The sequence below is a fragment of the Leptosomus discolor genome, chromosome 22, assembly GCF_034619465.1.
Source record: "Leptosomus discolor isolate bLepDis1 chromosome 22, bLepDis1.hap2, whole genome shotgun sequence".
NCBI lineage: Eukaryota > Metazoa > Chordata > Aves > Leptosomiformes > Leptosomidae > Leptosomus > Leptosomus discolor.
In genome coordinates, this window is record NC_141412.1 from 2,311,848 (window position 1) to 2,329,269 (window position 17,422).

The 17,422-nt window shown below is 42.6% G+C and overlaps 1 protein-coding gene across 1 annotated transcript in view; it reads right to left on the reverse strand.

The window, feature by feature from the left end:
• The window catches only part of SIK2 (salt inducible kinase 2), a 53,826-nt gene extending 42,293 nt beyond the window's left edge, over positions 1–11,533 (reverse strand). The window contains exons 1-2 of the mRNA XM_086476817.1: positions 11,384–11,533; positions 1,096–1,212 (exon numbers count right to left, since the gene is read on the reverse strand). Coding sequence (XP_086332943.1) covers positions 1,096–1,212; positions 11,384–11,533 — 267 coding nt within the window. The remainder of the gene's footprint in view (positions 1–1,095; positions 1,213–11,383) is intronic.
• Positions 11,534–17,422: the final 5,889 nt, after the last annotated feature.

Genomic DNA, 17,422 nt, shown 5'->3' on the forward strand with positions numbered 1-17,422 from the left:
TCATTTCTTTGTTGAGCTACGTTTCTTTGAGACAAGCGAGAGAGTATCTCAGAAGCACCATGTGATTTGTTTAACAGAACACTAACAACAGACCCCAAAGGGAATATTCTCAGGAAAGCCTTAAAAGCAAGAATTAACTGAAGCAGAAATGCCACCAGCCTCAAACATTTTACCATATGCTAGCAGGAACAGAAAGTGAAACAGAAGAGAAACAATATAAACCAAACCTATATTTTACTATACAAACTATGCACACTAAAAGGAGTCACAAGTAAAAACCTTCGTAAGTGTTCACTGTCTATGTTATCAGAAGTGCAGGCTTACCTTTCATGTAAATACACATTGTTGTACCATAATTATTCATCCTTTATGTTATAATGGGATGCATTCAATTCCACAACATACATAATTCACTTTAGGATAAATACGAATTGTCCATATCCGCAACAGAAGTGAAATGCAAGATTCCAACAAAAATAAACCCAAAGCACTAGTTATCTGTCCAAGATAAAGTGTTTGGGAAGCTCTTGTTGGGTGCGTGCATTTACATCACAAGCATGTCTGCAGAATCCATATTTACGTATCCTCATGTCTTATCTTTGGATAAGAAAAAAGGCTGCAAGTACTCCTCAATCTGCACTCTGAGCCAAAACTTGACTAAAGAAAAACACTATTATCCATACAGGTCCTCCCAGCTAATACTCATTGTAGACACATTATGCTGAATATTCCTACCCTGCTCTAGCTTACATAGCATCCTGTCCAGCAACAGACAGCAAAGTCTCATCACCAGGTATTTCCAACTCAACTCTTCCACTAATATTAAACTTAGAGCTCCTGTGTATTTTAAGCAGATTTCAAGTACACTCGAGTTATTCAACACAGCCAGCCTAATAGGTACCATAGAACGGAAAAGACCACAACTAATGTACTTTCAAAAAAGTTAAACTCTTATCCAATGCAAATCAGTTCCAGAAAAGCAGAGTTTGTCACAGACCGGTGATCTGCCAGCAGTCACTGGTGTAGAGTGAACTCTTCATACAGGAGGAAAAGGGAGAGGGAGGAGGGAAAAAAAAAAGACCCTGCGAACCATACCTGGTAAAGCTTTATAATGTGTGGGTGATCAAGCATTTTCATTATCTGCACTTCTCTGTAGATCTTCTCCAGATTCACAGCGTCCAGCTGAGATTTGTCAATGATTTTTATTGCCACCTGCAGACAAATCGCAAAAGTGAGGTTAAGACTCCCCAACATTTTCCTCCTTAGCTTATCCTCATTATAAAGGGAATAATGCAGATAACTGGGGCCTTTCTTCTAGCTCAGAAATACACATCCCGCAATACAGCAGCACAACATTAAAACATGTTGGTAGTCCCACTAAGTGGCTGCAGGACTATCACCTACATCAGCATGTCAGAAAAAAAGTTTTACAAGAAGTAGAAGACAGAACAAGTGATCGAGGCCAGTGCTCCAATGACTCTGGGTACATAGTGTTCTTCTATCAGCAGAAAGTGGGAACAACTGAAGACCCTTCACAGAGCAGTGTTGTAAAAACAAAAAGCTTCTTAAAGCCTAACGGTGTCTATTTCTGGAGTGCAGGTAGCCAATCCAAATCCTACAAATGCAAAATGCTATTTTAAAAGAGAAACTGTTGGCTCAACACAAATAATCGAAACATAGTGGATCCATGTAATTTCAACTGCTGCACGTTTATTTTAACTGTAATTAAGATGCTACTACGTAAGAACATCTGCAGTTCATCCATTGAGGGAAAAGCTCAGTACAGATACGTTTATCAGCCAAAGCTTACAAACAGATCTCAATTAGTTTAGAAAACAGATCTTAGTCCTATTGACCTTGGTTTTAGCCAATACTTTCAAAGTGAATTACAAATAACTACAGATGCTTAGGAAACTAAAAATTTCAAACAGAAGACATTAAAAAAAATTAAACCAAGAAGAAAGAAGAATATAGCTGCTGTAAAACCCATGCAAAGGGCAACAATACTAAAGAGTATTGAATATATAAATGGTGCTTATTCCCCCTGAATATCACATTATTAATACTGAAGCAGGGGCAAACAATTTAAGTCACCTAAATGCTTCCAATTGTAACTGCGTTTCACAAAGTATTGAACTATAGGAGACAGCTGCTATGCAGGGGACAAAAACGCATAGGATGAAAACCTCATTACCTCCAGCAAGGCTGATTACGGACCCACCTGAATTCAGAATTAACTATTTATTGACTTCATTTCAGTATGCTTTTGCTTGATAACGTCTTCAGAAGTCACCTGTCTTCCCCAAGCACCAGAAAAACAAAATTCTGCTATGAGAGAATAAACTGATCTAGCCTTTTAATCAGAAAAGTTGGTTTTGTTTTTAAGATGCAGACTGCACTCTTACATAGCTGAAGACAACAAGACTATTTCCCCAAAGCAAACGATTTTTTAAAACTTTGAAAAGAGATAGGTGTGGGTTGTTGGGATTTTTTTTAAAACAATGTCTGATTAAAGTAGAACTCACAGAAACTAGACTTATCAAAAAGCACTACACATCTATAAGAATAATGATATATACTGGCATTAAACAGAAAACAAGAAAAAAGTTTCACGTCCTACAATATTTGCACCATTAATTGCAAGTTACTCCATAGCCTTTATTCTTCAAAAAATATCAGTTGACACTTTGGAAGAAGTGGTATCGAAAATGGTATTCAGCCACTCCACACTGCCCTCCTCCCCACCAGCTCTCTGCAACTTTCTTCTATCCTAACGTAACATATATCAACTTAGGGGATCCCGATGCCCGATCTATTCAACACACGCTTCCCTCTGTAGACTTCTTGCTAGCTATTTGTACTTACCGCACTCTCCATAATGCATCTACTCTCCCCTCTTTCACGTTAGGCTACCTTGCACACTGAGAAGCATACAGGAACGATGCTGCTCAAGATGGCAGGTCCTAAAAGATTCAGATCTCCCTTTGAAAGTTTCTGTCTTTTGACTATGAAGACCATGCAAATAAAACACGTGGCTCACCTGCTTCTGCTCCTCATCCTATTCCCATTCCTTCCAACTACAGCATTAATTCAATTAATTCACTGTCTTACACTTGGTGTACGTATAAAACTTGATAATAAAGGCCTGGCTTCACATGTGCAAGGAATAAGGGACAGGCAAGAGAAGAACAGTAATGGGCATGGGACTGGCCTATCCAAATGCATACCTCCCACTTGGTCTTGGCCGGATTTGAACTCCCATTGACTACTCCTTATAGCAATTGCTCATTCTCTCAGCAGGTCCCTTTTCGCTCACTTACAAAGGCAGAACAGCAAGCTCCTTCCTTATTTGGTCTGATGATACGCCATGTGTCAGCAGAAGAGGCAAACAGTCATTTACACAGCTTAAGAAAAAAACACCCCACAAAAATTATACCTTTAAATCTCCCTGGCCTAAGTTAAGATCACGCCTAATAAAATGAGTTCTGGTTACTGTTTCTTTTTTGCAGACACAATTTATTAGCCTAAGAAGAAATCACTTCACTAGAAAGTTACAAAACAAAGTAATCAAAACAAGCCACTAAAGCCAGACCAAATTCTTATACATCAGGAAATATTTATTAAAAACAACCCATGTGTCACATTTCTCCCCTTCCTCTAATTTTATACTGTCTCTCTGGAATCAACCAGAGACATGAGCTGGTTTCTCCTTCATTCTCCACATCTATCTCAGTTTATTCCTGTTATTTGGGCGACCTCCAGATTTAAGAGGAGTGGAGCCCACTACTACTTATTTATAAACCAACGACAAGATTAATCTGTAGCAATCTTGCATTCCTACCACCAAACAGTAATACATTTTTCAGTCAAGCAGTAAGGTATCTCCAATCTTGATTAGATCACCTAGGTGTCCAGGAAGGACTAAATGCCTCCTTCATCCATCTAGAGCAATGCAAAAAAATCCTCCTGCATCTTTTTGGTATTGAAAGTTTAACAGCAATCTAATTAGAATACTGATTGACAGAGACAGCGTCAGCTTCTCAGTAACGCGAGGTATTTACAGTAGCTTCTTTCTTTTAAGACTACCTCCTGATGTGGTTCATTTAATTTCACCTTACAGTCACTGTTCATTTTTCCCCCACAGTTAGGTGTTTTACAAAGCTGTCTTTAAATGCAAGCAAAAAAAAAAATACAGTAACTTTCTCCCATTTACTCTTCTTGCACATAGGAAATGTGTGCAGTACAGAAAAGCTAATAAAAGCAAAGCTATATGGGACTTCAAAGAAAAGAGGTTGGGTCTAGCATGGAAGAGTTTAAAAAAAAATACCCAAACAAGTGATACTGTAGCAAAGCAATAAATAGGGGGGGTTGGACAATTTGAGGAAAACAACCCCAAAATACAGACACTCCAAAACAACCAAAAAACCCAGCAGCAGCCTGCTCCCTAGGGCTCGTGCTGAAATTTGTTTATCTATCATAACACTATCGTCTGATTACCACAAATATTTATACTTCTCACTCCTTCTTAGTGGGGAGGGGGAAAATCCTGCAACTGTATGGCTTCCTATTGCTACTTTTTCCAAAGAAGCTTGACTCCCATCACTTCACACTAGTGAAAAATCTAGCTCTACAAGTACACTGACTCTTGGTGTTTTTTCCAGTATAGTTTGGCACTTCCACAATTTGCTCTTAAGTTTTGAGTATTCCTTTTACTGAAAGTACAAATATTTCAAATGTTGCCTGTTACCACTTCCAAGTCTATCTAAAGTGCCTGTGTTGCCAACTTTCTCCAGCAATATCAGGCATTATTCTGAACACTGCAGTTCCTAGCTTCTAATATCTGCAAAGAGTTCCAACAAAAAAAACCAAACAGTTTTTAACTTCGTTTTCTCAGATAACAAAAGTATCCATTTCCCTAGAAAAACCTAGATAACTCATTTGTCTGTCTTCAGTTGGAAAGATTAAATACTTCCATCTCCACTTCAATTTCTTAGCAATCAGTGCCTAATGCAGTTTTATGTTTTCCAACATTAATAAGACTATGCAATACACGATCACGTCAGTTACTAAAAAGTAAATAATTTTATATAAAATAAAAATGTGCAGAAGACATTTTTCATCTTTACATGGTTAAAATCCTTGAACAGATCTTATTTCCTGAGCAACAACCACTAAAATTTCATTAGAAGAAAGAAGCATTTAAAAAAAAAGAATAATAAAAAAAGAATGGGTCATATAAATTTGGGAAGCATGGCCGCAAATCCTGCTATAACCTTTCTGGCCAAGAACAGTGCTTCATATCGCCATGTCTCCTGCTTTCTTCCTTTTCCAGAAGTTCCCTATCAAATCTCCTTGCTGCGCACATTTAATGATACAACAATTCCCAAAGATCACTGAAAGACAAATCATTCAGGTGCAACAATGCATCAAGGACTCGGATGAATACTTCCACAAAAATGTTATGAAGATATCGCCTGATAATAATGACAGCATTAATAAAATGCTCTTTATTAATACTGAACTCTTGCAGGTAACTATGGAGTTAGAAAAAAAAAAATGTCCTACGTGACTTTGACAACGTTGGAAAACAAATTGTTTCGGAGCACTACAGAACGAGCCACTGTCTCAGCAGGGTACTTGCTACCTCCGCCATCACATTAAGAGATGCATTTTGTGCTGCTGCATTTGTAACCCATTCAAAAAAAAACCAAAACAAACATGACTTGTTTAGCTAGATCATTCAATTGACATCCATCACTAGTATATTCATAGAAGTGTGTGTTCTGTAACCACGTTAGTTCAGTCTCTCAGATATCTGAAATAATTCTAAGCACAGTTCTCCACTAATTAAGAATATCTTATTTGAGATGGAAGAGATGCAGATTAATGAAGAACAAACTATATTTCCAGTTTAAATAGGTTTTTACTTTAGAAAACCCACCACATTACATCAAACTCCATGCTGTAACACAAAATATGGTTATTTGGTACTATTAAGCGGCTGTTTTTGAACACAGAGTAAAAACGTGCCTACTTGAAGGAAAAAGATTTGCTATTTGCAATCCTTGTACAACTCTCAATGTGTATATTACATATGTGCATACAGTGGCAGGCTTCTATAGGAAAAGCAGCATAGTAGCAGCTGGCACCACTGCTTCTACAGTCAAATGCAAATTAGGTGTCAGAGTCTATTCTGAATCTTCAGTTTTCATACATCTTGCCAGGGCCATGGAAGATTGAGAGAAAAACCGCTTGGAAAAACTTACAAACCAGCAACTTCTTCATAACAACGTGAGAAGGAACAGTGCATTCAACATCAACAGCTCGCTTTTGTCCATAATCTCAGCTGTGTCATGATGACAGGAAAGAGTGAAGTAATTCTTCGAGGTGAAGAAGCTACTTCAAGATGGGGAAGAGTTTCCCCATCTGAAAGTCTGTTCTGTTCCTAAATAGGCAGTTTGCTAGTAACTACCAGCATCTTGCAGAGATGCCGGAACATCACTTTAATCTTCTGAAGACAGTGCAGAGAGACTGAATGCATGAAGAAATGCATTCTCATTTCTCTACTGTGGTCAATCATTGCCACAGCACAAGCAAACTAACTCTAATTTGGCATGTGTCAAATTAAGGAAAACTACACAAAGTTCTGCAATTCTAGTTTTGGCTTTTTTTTTTTTTAATAGTTATCACTTCTAAGGAAAATAAAAGGTAACCAATGAAAAAACCCAACCAAATATCAATATATACTATTAGTACACACTTCAAATGACAAAACAAAAGGAATCCCGTTCCTTCCCTTATCACTAGTTTTTGCTGCTTAAAGACTTGTATTCCAAAGTATCTTTGCAACTTTCAGAATTTCTTTTGATTTAAAAATATCAGGAGTAGCACACATTTCCTTCCCTCTTTTACTAAAGGCCTAGAGAACTGGAGTTTGTGCAATCCTCAAGTGAGATCTGGGAATTGAAACTGTCAAGCAGTGAAGGTGAAATGCTTGTCAAAAAAGAGAAAATTCTTCTATCCTTGAGCTACTCCAGCTTTGAATTTTCATCATTTTTATAATATTCATTTAATTCTCTGGCTAGTCTTTCAAAAGAGAAATCAAAACCCCCAAAACCCACAACACAACAGCCCCCCCCAACACAGCCTAGCAAGTTAACATACAAAGACAGGTTTGTCCATGTCAGTGCAAGTTTGAAAGTTTTATGCAGGTTACAGAAAGTCAGATCTGAGCTGTTAACCCAATACCTGCTAAAAGTAGATAAACTATACTAAAATTAACAAACATTACTTCCTGCAATCTGGAACAACTTCAATTTGCAACAGCAAAGAGTTTTGGTATCAGAGACTTATAAAAGCATTAACCTCCCTTAGAGTGTAGCACATCATGCTCAACCTCACCTACCCGTGAGCTCCCACTCTCTGCTTCCAGGTGTGTTTTCCTCCTCTCCCCCTCGCAACAGATCTAGAGAGTCCACAGGTGCAAACAGTTAAATCCACACCCTGAGTCTTTGGGGGTTTTTTTGGCAGTAGTGTCATTTTCCCACTGAACTACATCCACCACCCCAAACTGTGTGCTATAGAGCCCAGGGAGCTGCTGTCTCCACTTGTATCACTTACTTTTACACGTACCTAAGCACACTTGATCAGGCACTGCCATCTAAACTAGTACCACATCTCGTATCAGGAGCTGGCAATTTTCAGAGAGAAGTACAAGCCACCTGTAACATACCAGACAGCTTAACTCAACCATTAAGGGCATACTAGTTGGAAGGGTCTCCTTTTCATCTAAGCAGCAATGTCTTCTGTAGATGACTAATCGTTAGGGGGTATTAGTTACAGAGTTTTGGGGGTGGGTGGGGAACATGACTCCTTCACACATAGCCTGTTCTCAAAGACTTTTCTTCATCCTTAAAGTGCACTGCTTTTTTCCAACTTCCATCTATTCTGAGACCTTTTCACTACTGTTCATTATTTCTCACGTCATCATCTTTCACTAGAGGCAAACGTCCATCTTCTTGAATTTTATGCCTCTGATTACTTCTGTTCTTTTTCCTTGGTCTCCCCTTCTTCTGGGGAAAAAGTTTTGCTCACTTGTGCATGCCTCATTAACAAAAGTTACCCTGAGATCACAGGACTTCTCAGCAACAGGATAAATTAGCATGGCAGGAAAGTACGTGTCATTAACTTAAATGGCAACAGACACACAAACAACAAGCAAAGCAAAGGTCACATTCAACCATGCAGCCCCCGCTGGGGCACCCTGTATGGACTGTCATTAAAGAGGGTCATGCACTGCCTCTGTTACTACAAACACATCTCAAGCCCCCGTTTTTCTTAACTTTCACACTTCTTTCTGTTTGACTATTTAGCCATGCAATTTTAGTGTTGCATTAATATAGGATTCAAGTTATGATTTCTGAGTTTGTTTGCATACAACCATCTACTACTGTCTCACGTGTGACTTCTGCTTCATAGCTGTTTTCCTTTTATTTTCACGTATACTTGGCTAACAATTTCTGGCAACTATATTTACTATTTTCAGTTCAAGTTACAATTCTATATTCCGATATGTAGGTTCTCCGTAAAAAGGATGGATTCTGTATACAATCCGTAAGTGCTGACCTTCTAAGATAATAAGATCCCATCTCTTTTTAACTTGACAGTTATTGGCTAGGCAAAGTTATGTAAAGAAGCAGGCAAATATTTTTTATAGGTCAAAGCCATATAAAATATAAATTCAAAGTACTGATGCTAAAAAAGCACAACAACAAACAGGTTCTGAATTTAAAAGGTTCAAATAGGGAGATTCAGGAGAAACTCAGACAAGGAAATAGTCCATTTTAAAAAGGCTTTCTGAGCAAGTCTCAACACCACCACAGCACAGATCTTGCTGCCGTACAGACCTGATGGTACACAGGTACAGCCTTTCCAGAACCAAAGCCGAATATTCTTCCTCTGGAATTTTAAGAAAGGCACAGATGAACGTGAGAAATTGCCAACTCATGAAATTTAAGCAAGTTTAGAACAAGCTTGAAATATGTACAGCCTTCCACATAGAAACATTAATAAGCAGGACTTCCACTTTATGGGCATAGTGAACCAACGCAATAATCAAATGAGGCGGTCCAGACTTTAAGCACTTACTCAAAGTCATATTTGGCTAGAATTAACTTCCCCTGACATCACCAGAAGTAATCTTAATAGGGTTCCCCTTCCTCAAAGACAACATAAACAATGTCAGCAACTAACTCAGCAATTACGTTCCAGATAAACATTCTTGCATCTCTTACCGCAGAAAGTCAACGTAGCTGTACTGAAAAATGACAGACCTTGACACAAATCTCCAATACAGGCAAATCTGCTGTAAAAATCATGCAGAAGACAAAAAAGCTTCAGACTGGACACAAGGCTCCTCAGAAAACAAAAGCTAGTTAAAAAAATTCAAAACTGTAGGAGAAAGCACGGGAATTCAACAATTTCTTAAGACACAGGTGGAAAAATCATATTAGAGTCCAAGAGCTGTTAAGCTCTAAGTTTTCTGTAACCTTGTTATTTTGAGCAATACTAGTCAGTTGTACAGTATATTTGCCTAAACAATTTGTTTAGACAAATATCCTTTCTAAAATGACAAATAAAAATAAAGCTTACAGTTTTCATGCCCATCACAAAATCTGCCAAAGAGACGAGAACTAAGAAGTAAACGACAACTTACTAATCTTCAAGTGAAGCATTTAGAAGACTGACATATGGCATCAAACTTGGGAACAGAACACTAACATTGCAAGGTCTTTGCTTGCTTGGCTCTTCAGAAATAGCAAGGGAAGACTTAAAAGTAATTAACAGTTTACTATGAAACTTGAGAAATAAGACAAGAAGAGAAATGTCTTTTAATGCTTGGGATGCAAAGCTCATCTATCCCTACATAGCCGGAACAATGTTAGCATTGCAGGATCATTTTCCTTAACTGAAGTCCAAACTAAGGGTATTTTTCATTGCCGTACAGAATGATTTTACCACACAAGACCACAGTAACTGACACAGTAATTGCGGGTCTTTTCATTTTTTCACTTTGTACTTCAGACTGTATTTTATTTACTTTTGTCTGGTACAGAGCAGCACAGTAAGCCCTTCTTCACTAAACAATGAAAACAACCATAACAGAGCCTTACAGAAAGCATACCTCTAGGTGTAGCAACTAAAACTACCTCAGAAGAAAATACAAGGGGAAACTGATCTTTCAAAGCCATTACTCTCATCAGATATCTGTTTTGAAAAAGCAAACATGACTACATTTTACCCACACAGACTTACAATCACTTTTGGTTTAGGTAAAGCATGAGATACTAACAACCTACAGGCTAGTAATCACTGAGTAACGTACCGGTGATGGGGGGGGGGGGGGAGGCGGGCAGTGAAACAAAGAGACTAAAAATGGTTGAATTTGTTTAACCGGCAGGATGATGTATTGAAGAATTCAGGACGCGCATAAGTTCCTCTGCTAAAACAGATGACCGAGGTAGAAGGACTGCTCATCTGCAAGTATCGACCAGGTCAGAAAACCGTAAAATATTCGGGATATGAAAGCAGGCACAACACGAGGTTCGAACCTTCCCTATTAACAGAAAGTTATCACTCCCTGATGGCTACGCTCACGAACTAAGCCAACAGCTGCCCGCCCCCTGCACCCTCCCCATCCGAGCATCCTTACCGTGACAGCCTGCGGCCTGAGCCACAGGGGCACCCCGCCACAGCCAGGCTAGGAGGCATTATCGCTGCCTTTGCCAGGAAGATGAAAGCGAGAAAACAAACACGAACGGCAGCCAGGGCTCCCGCTCCGAAGCCTGCCCGCAGCCGAACACCTCAAGTAAATAAAATACCCCCCCCGCGCCCTCCCCTACAGGGGGAGGCTCCGGTGCTGGTAGGGACAAAAGGAGCAAGCAGCCCGCAAGGGCGCTGCTACACGCCCCCGCCGAGCCACTCGGGCCACCCCCAATAAAAGCCCAGCTCCACAGCAGAGCCCCCCGGCCCCGAGGCCAGCTGCCCGCCCCCCGCTCCGCAGCCTGGAGCGCAGCGCCGTCACCCCAACGCCAGCCGCCCCTCCACGCCCCGCTGAGCGGAGCCCCCGCGGCCAGCTCCCCCTAGACCCCGCAGCAGCACCCCAGAGCCCTACGGCCGCCGCCCCGCGCACCTCCAAGCCCCGAGAGCTCCCGCGCCTGCGGGCACCCGAGCCCTGCCGCCCAACGCCCGGCCGGGCGAGGCCCAGGGGCCGCGGGAGGGCCCCGGTGGCGCGGCCGGCCTAGTCCGGGGCAGGGGGCGACCGCGGCCCGAAGTCCCCGTCGCCGCATCTTGCCTCGCCACGCTGCGCCGCGCCCCGCCTCACCTCGCTGCGCGTGATGCGGTGCCGCGCCAGCTTGACCACGGCGAAGTTGCCTTTGCCCAGCGTGCCTTCGATGTCGTAGAAACCGACGCGGACGGGCCCGAGCCCGCGGGGCAGCAGCGGGGGGGGCCGCCGGGGCTCGGCCATTACCATGCTGGGCGCGGGGGGCGGCGGCGGCGGCTCCGGCGCGAACGGCGGCGGCGGCTCGGAGTCTGTCTGCGGCGCCCTGGAGCCGCGCCGCCCCGCCCCCTCCGCCCTCCTCCACCAACCGCGCGTCACAACGCGCGTCAGCGGGGGCGGAGCCTCGCCATGGCAACCGCAGCCACCGCAGCCACCGCGGCGGGGCGGGCGGGCGGACGACCGGGCTTCCCGCCCCGCCGCTTCCCGGTGGCCCCCGCGCTCGGCAGCGCCGCCGCGGCCTCTGGTGCTCCGGGCCCCGCGCCCCGCGGCGTTGTCCAAGGCCGTTCTGGCGGGGATCCCCTCCCCAGCTGTGCTCCACCTCTGCGCTGTGGCCGGGGGCGAGCTGCCCCTCGCAGCTGCGCGCACGGCGTGGCTGGCGGGCGGGGGGCGCAGGCCACCGTGAGTCCCGCGTTAGCAGTTCGAGGGGAAACGGCGAGGTGTCCCCGGGTGTCTCTGCAGCGCTGAATTAGGGTCTCCGCGGCCCCAGCTTGGGCTGCTGCGCCCGGACCAGAGACTTCTGTGGGCACTCTACATAGTTTCCTGGCAGAAACGCCTTCTCACTGGCAGTGAGCGGCATTTCCAGTGGGCCAAGTTATTCCGGATCAGAAAGATGCCTTTTCTTAGTACATCAGCCTCCCAAAATCCCGACCAGCATTGCGCAATGCTCACCTTGAACACTGTGTGCAGTTCTGGGCCCCACCGTTTTAAACGGACGTGAAGGTGCTCCAACGCCCCCAGAGGAGGGCAACAAAGCTGGTGAAAGGGCTGGAGGGCACGTCCTGTGAGGAGCAGCTGAGGACTTGGAGTTTGCCGAGCTTGGAGAAAAGGAGGCTGAGGGCCGACATCGTTGCTCTCTGCAGCTTCCTGAGGAGGGGACGTGGAGAGGGAGGTGCTGATCTCTTCTCCCTGGGATCCAGCGACAGGACACACGGGAATGGTTCACAGCTGCGTCAGGGGAGGTTCAGACCTGACATTAGGAAACATTTCTTTGCAGACAAGGTGGTCAAACACTGGAGCAGGCTTCCTGGAGAGGTGGTCGATGCCCCACGGCTGTCACTGTTTAAGAGGCATTTGGACAATGCCTTTAATAACATGCTCTAACTTCTAGCCCTGTAGTGGTCAGGCAGTTGAACTAGACGATTGTTCTAGGTCAATTCCAAGTGAATTGCCTTGCCTTCCCTTCCCCCTTCCCCCTTCCCTTTCCCCTTCCCTTTCCTTTCCTTATCTAAAGACAGATTTGGAAGCTTTGTTAGGCCCTTTGATACAAAATGGTTAGAGGCCCTCCAGAGTTGATAATGTAAACACGAAAAAAGTGAAGGCCTTCCTTTTATGCTCAATTTCTTTTCCAGTACTAAGTCCACCTAGTCTGCTTTATGTTTGCACTTACACATTAGTTTGCTCTCATTTTTAAAATGCCATGCCCATTTCAACTCTGCAGCACTCTTTCCTCGGCGAGTTCATGCCTGTCCGTCTCCAATTGCTCCCTCTTCCCTGACCCATCTCACACTGGAGGACTAGTACCTTCTGACATTTGGATACCAGGAATCACCACTGGAGGTTTTGCTCCGTTCCACTGACTAAACAAGGCATATCCAAAAGCTGATGGTAAAAGAGCACACTTGCCTGTTGAATCAGCTGCACGTTCAGCAACAGGCACAGACCTTTTATCAACACAGAGTACAGTGGACACAAATACAGCTTAAAATAGAGCACGGCCAGAAAATGTGAGTGGAAGAATGCAAGAAACAAACTACTGCTTCTTGCTTTCCCTTTGTACGTATGTCTTAAGCTTAAAGCTGCCTCATACTTGTGGAAAGTTGTTTAAATTTGTTATGTGTCAAACAACAATGACTGTTCTGCAAAGGGAACTGAAGACCTCTGTGAAAAATTAATGCTTGTCTTTCACTGCACTTGCAGTTCATGAGATTCCTCTAAGGAATGACATTTTGAGGTGACGCTGCTGACTTAGACTGCTATGGATAATAATCGTGCTGTTACTGTTCTATTTATCCCCTTAAGAACTTCTGGCAATGACTAACTGATGACTTGAGTTAGTCAGACATCCACCCTTTTAAATGATTGATAGGTGCATGAGCCACCTTACCATAATCCTACTTGAATAGAAAATTGTGTCATCCCGAGCTGCTACTTGTGAAATATCACTCCTGTTTCACCCTATAGGATGCTTCATTTTTTTCCGAAATCTGAAACACTGGCCAACCCATAATTCTAGCGTGATGCAGGCTTGGTGTGTTAAAAGTAACTTTTCCTACATTGTGCAAAATATTGCCTAATACTCATTCCCAGTCATTTTATTATGAATAAAATTTTTAGTAATAAAATTCAATGTAAAATCTCACCAGACTGGTGCAAAAATCAGCTATTAAGGCAGATTTTGCGTTTGCAATAGAAAACTTTTGCAGAACCTTTCCTGTGCTGCACACCACAATGTGATTTTTGGCCTGAAAGTTCAGGTTGCAAAAACGTTTGTTAATAACGCTGCTAGAGGGACTGCAGTCACAAAACCAGTCGTTGTACAGCAGCCTTTAACGGCCATTGGTGGCTTTTGCTGTGCTTCAAGGAAAGTGGTTGAGGCACTTCTCGCAAACGCCGGTGCAGGGGAGCCCTTCCCGGCCGTTTTCAACAGCCGGCTGAACGACACCAACTGTAGAGCCCGCATGCCCTCTTGTGGTAATGTTCCTGTACGGCATGCTGCAGCTGCGACGCTCTACTAAACGGAGATGTCGAAGAAAAGAAACAAAACTACATCGCCTTCTGATAACTTCCAGAGATGCTGGACGCATGCGGCCGCCTTTGCCCGAGTTCAATAAGACAGCAGCTCAAGAGACCAGGGCACATACTTAGTTGACAAAATATGGCTTTACATGTTTACCCACCTAAGCTCCAACATCTGGCTTGAGCTTTTTCCTCTCATTTCCTGTTTTTCAGTGCCTAAAAGATGCTTAGTGCCTGCCAAAAAAAAAAAAGACCGAGCATACAAGAGTAAAAGTGGACAGACACACAATTGCTTGATAAAAGAACAGTAATTACTGCATTAGAAATTCTGGATTTTGCAAGCACCCAGCAATGACTACTCTCCCATACCAGGATTTTGCTTTTCAGATGACATGGTTGCTAACTGGATGTCATTTTCAAAACAGGTAGAAGATTTGTTTTGTTTTGTTTTGTTTTTTAAAGGGGTTACTTCTTTCAGGGCTTCATCTTGCACAGCTGTCTGGTGGAGGAACAGTGTGAGATTGGCAGACACTCTGTGATACTGCAGATACACAGGACGGAGCCATTGTGCACATCAACCTCAACTAGAACATTCAGGAAGTGAGAGAAGCAGCTGTGGCAACTACCCAAAATATTTCCATGTTTGCCATAGACAGCAATAGCACACAGATCCAGAAATGTCTTCCTGCATATTTACATTGGCAGAGCGCACTCATGGCCACGTCCTGCATTCCTTTCTGTTGTTTCAGTCCCACATAAAACACCTTCTGCCAAAGCCTTTGGCACACCTTTGTTTCTGGTAGTGTATGCAAATTGGTTTTGCTTCATTTTCCTATTTATTTATTTACGTGCAATGGAGAAGAGCAAACTTTTAGGGAACCCTGTCAAGAAATAAATTCATTTCAGATGCTTCACAGCCAGACTTGTTAGGCAGCAAAAATGTTGCTCTCCTAGAGCCAGAAATACTCACCTGCAGAGCAATAGGTAATATTTTTCTTCCTGCTTAGCATGTTTTATTTGCTTGGTCATTCTCCCTCCATTACCTGGTCTCTGATCAAAGAAAAAAAAACAAATCAAAACCCAGATGGATCCAAAACCTGGAGGAGTTTAGCAAATCCCTAGCGTAAAGACAGAGAAAGCAGAAATAATTGTGATCTTAACAATGCATTCTGAAGAGTTGTGACTTCAGTAAGCATTTCACAGCATCAAGATTGCCTCAACCTGCACCTTTCTTTTAGCTCTGTATTACATCCTGTATGCCTTCAGGCAAAACTCATCCAGCAGAAGACTGGCACTTCTCTACCACATCACATTTCTGTCCATCATAGTGTACAAAAGGCATCCTAAACAAAGTAAATACTCTTAATGAAAACGTTCAACCAGAGAAAGGAGATGGACAGAAATCTTTTCTTGCCACATTACCGCAGTTTATTAAATAAGGGTGTTTGGCTGAGAAATGACTGAGTTACACGGCAATCTTCAAGATTGCTTAAGACTCCACTATGTAAATCTGAACTAAGGATTTGAGAAGTCTAGGCAGGGCTATAAAGCTTAAAAATTTCCCTTGGCTGTTTAAATCATAACTCTGAGGACTAACTTCAGTCACCAGCAGTTCTTGTCTTAATGCAGTAAGTACTCCTGTGTTCAGAAGTCCTGTACTTGACTGAGATATAGGGACAAAAGCTTTGTTGAAAAGTTGATATAATTGCAACCAATACAGAATGGAAAAACTTGGGGTGTTGTGGAGGTTTTTTATACGCAGACAGATAGATAAACAGGCATTTACTATTTTTATTTGGCTTGTGAAAAGGTCGAACGTGATCTGACAGAATAAGTAAAAAAAGATTACTTGCTAGACGCAGGGCCAGGTACCAGAACTGCTTAACCAAACCGTATCTTTAATCGAATACATTTTTATACATAATGATTTAGTCTAGACATGCGTCAAAATTGCTGCACAGATCTGCTGGACAATAACATTAAAATTTTGTCAATTACAAGGCCTCATTATTGCAGTCTCAAAATCACTTCAGAGTCACTCATTTTTAGATTCCAGGCACCCCTGGAAGCCTGTGAAATGCTGTTATTTCTGTTTTTCACATGGGACTGAGACACTCGGTTGTTAAGAGCAGACTGAGACAGAGTACAGAGCTGAATCCAAGTGGCCCCAGATACATGATAATGTCCTAAATGCTTTCTCTTCTTCAGTGCAGATGTCCAGCTTCCCAACATTCAACATACTTGGTTGTCTATGTGGCACTCCCACATCTTTCTCAGTTCAATGGGATACAAACTCCATTTTTAAGGAATAGCTCCATTACTGGAATAAATGAAAATAAATTAAGTGCAGACAAAGCAAAATGTGCTGGTTTTCTCAAAGCTGACTGTATTTGCCTTGAGAATAAACAAACAAATGTACGAAACAGCTGACATACCAGATCAGACAGGACAGAAATCTTAATGGCTTAACTTTGCAGTGCTTTCTACACATACACAGCTATGAACATGCAAAGATCCCCAGCAAGAAGCTGTACAGCTCTGAATGCAAACTTCTAAGCATATTCATTACTTCAGTATTAACAGCTGGACTCAATTCACAGAAGAAACTCAGGCTAGCTCTGTACTGAAAAAAATCCAGAGGCCACACTGCTGCTATCAGTCCTTCATGGCCACTGTCTTTGCCTTAGAATCTACCACTTGCTGCAGAATCTGTGCTCCAGATGCCACATGTCCATTTAACATCAATGTGTTCAGGTAAGGACAACCATCTTTAAAAAGCAGAAAGTGCAAAACAATGCTGTGTTGTCCATCTATAGCCTGAAGCAGCTGGGGGGGCACAGGAATGAATTGTGCCTGTTCATTTCAGTGGGGGGAATCTTAAGTTTTAAAATGTATTTTCAATTTTGCAGATCTCGCTATTAACATCAAATATTTTACAGAAAGTAGTCCTTTATGGAACCTTTATGCCCTGAGCATATTCAAGTCAATATGAATCTCAGTTTTTATCCAAACTCCTGTTACACTTAGCTGCACTGACAAATGCAACAGTGCAGAGACCTTGCCACGGGAGTTAGCTCCAAGCTCCCATGAAAGTCATTGAGTCCTTAGAATGGAGACAGACATTGA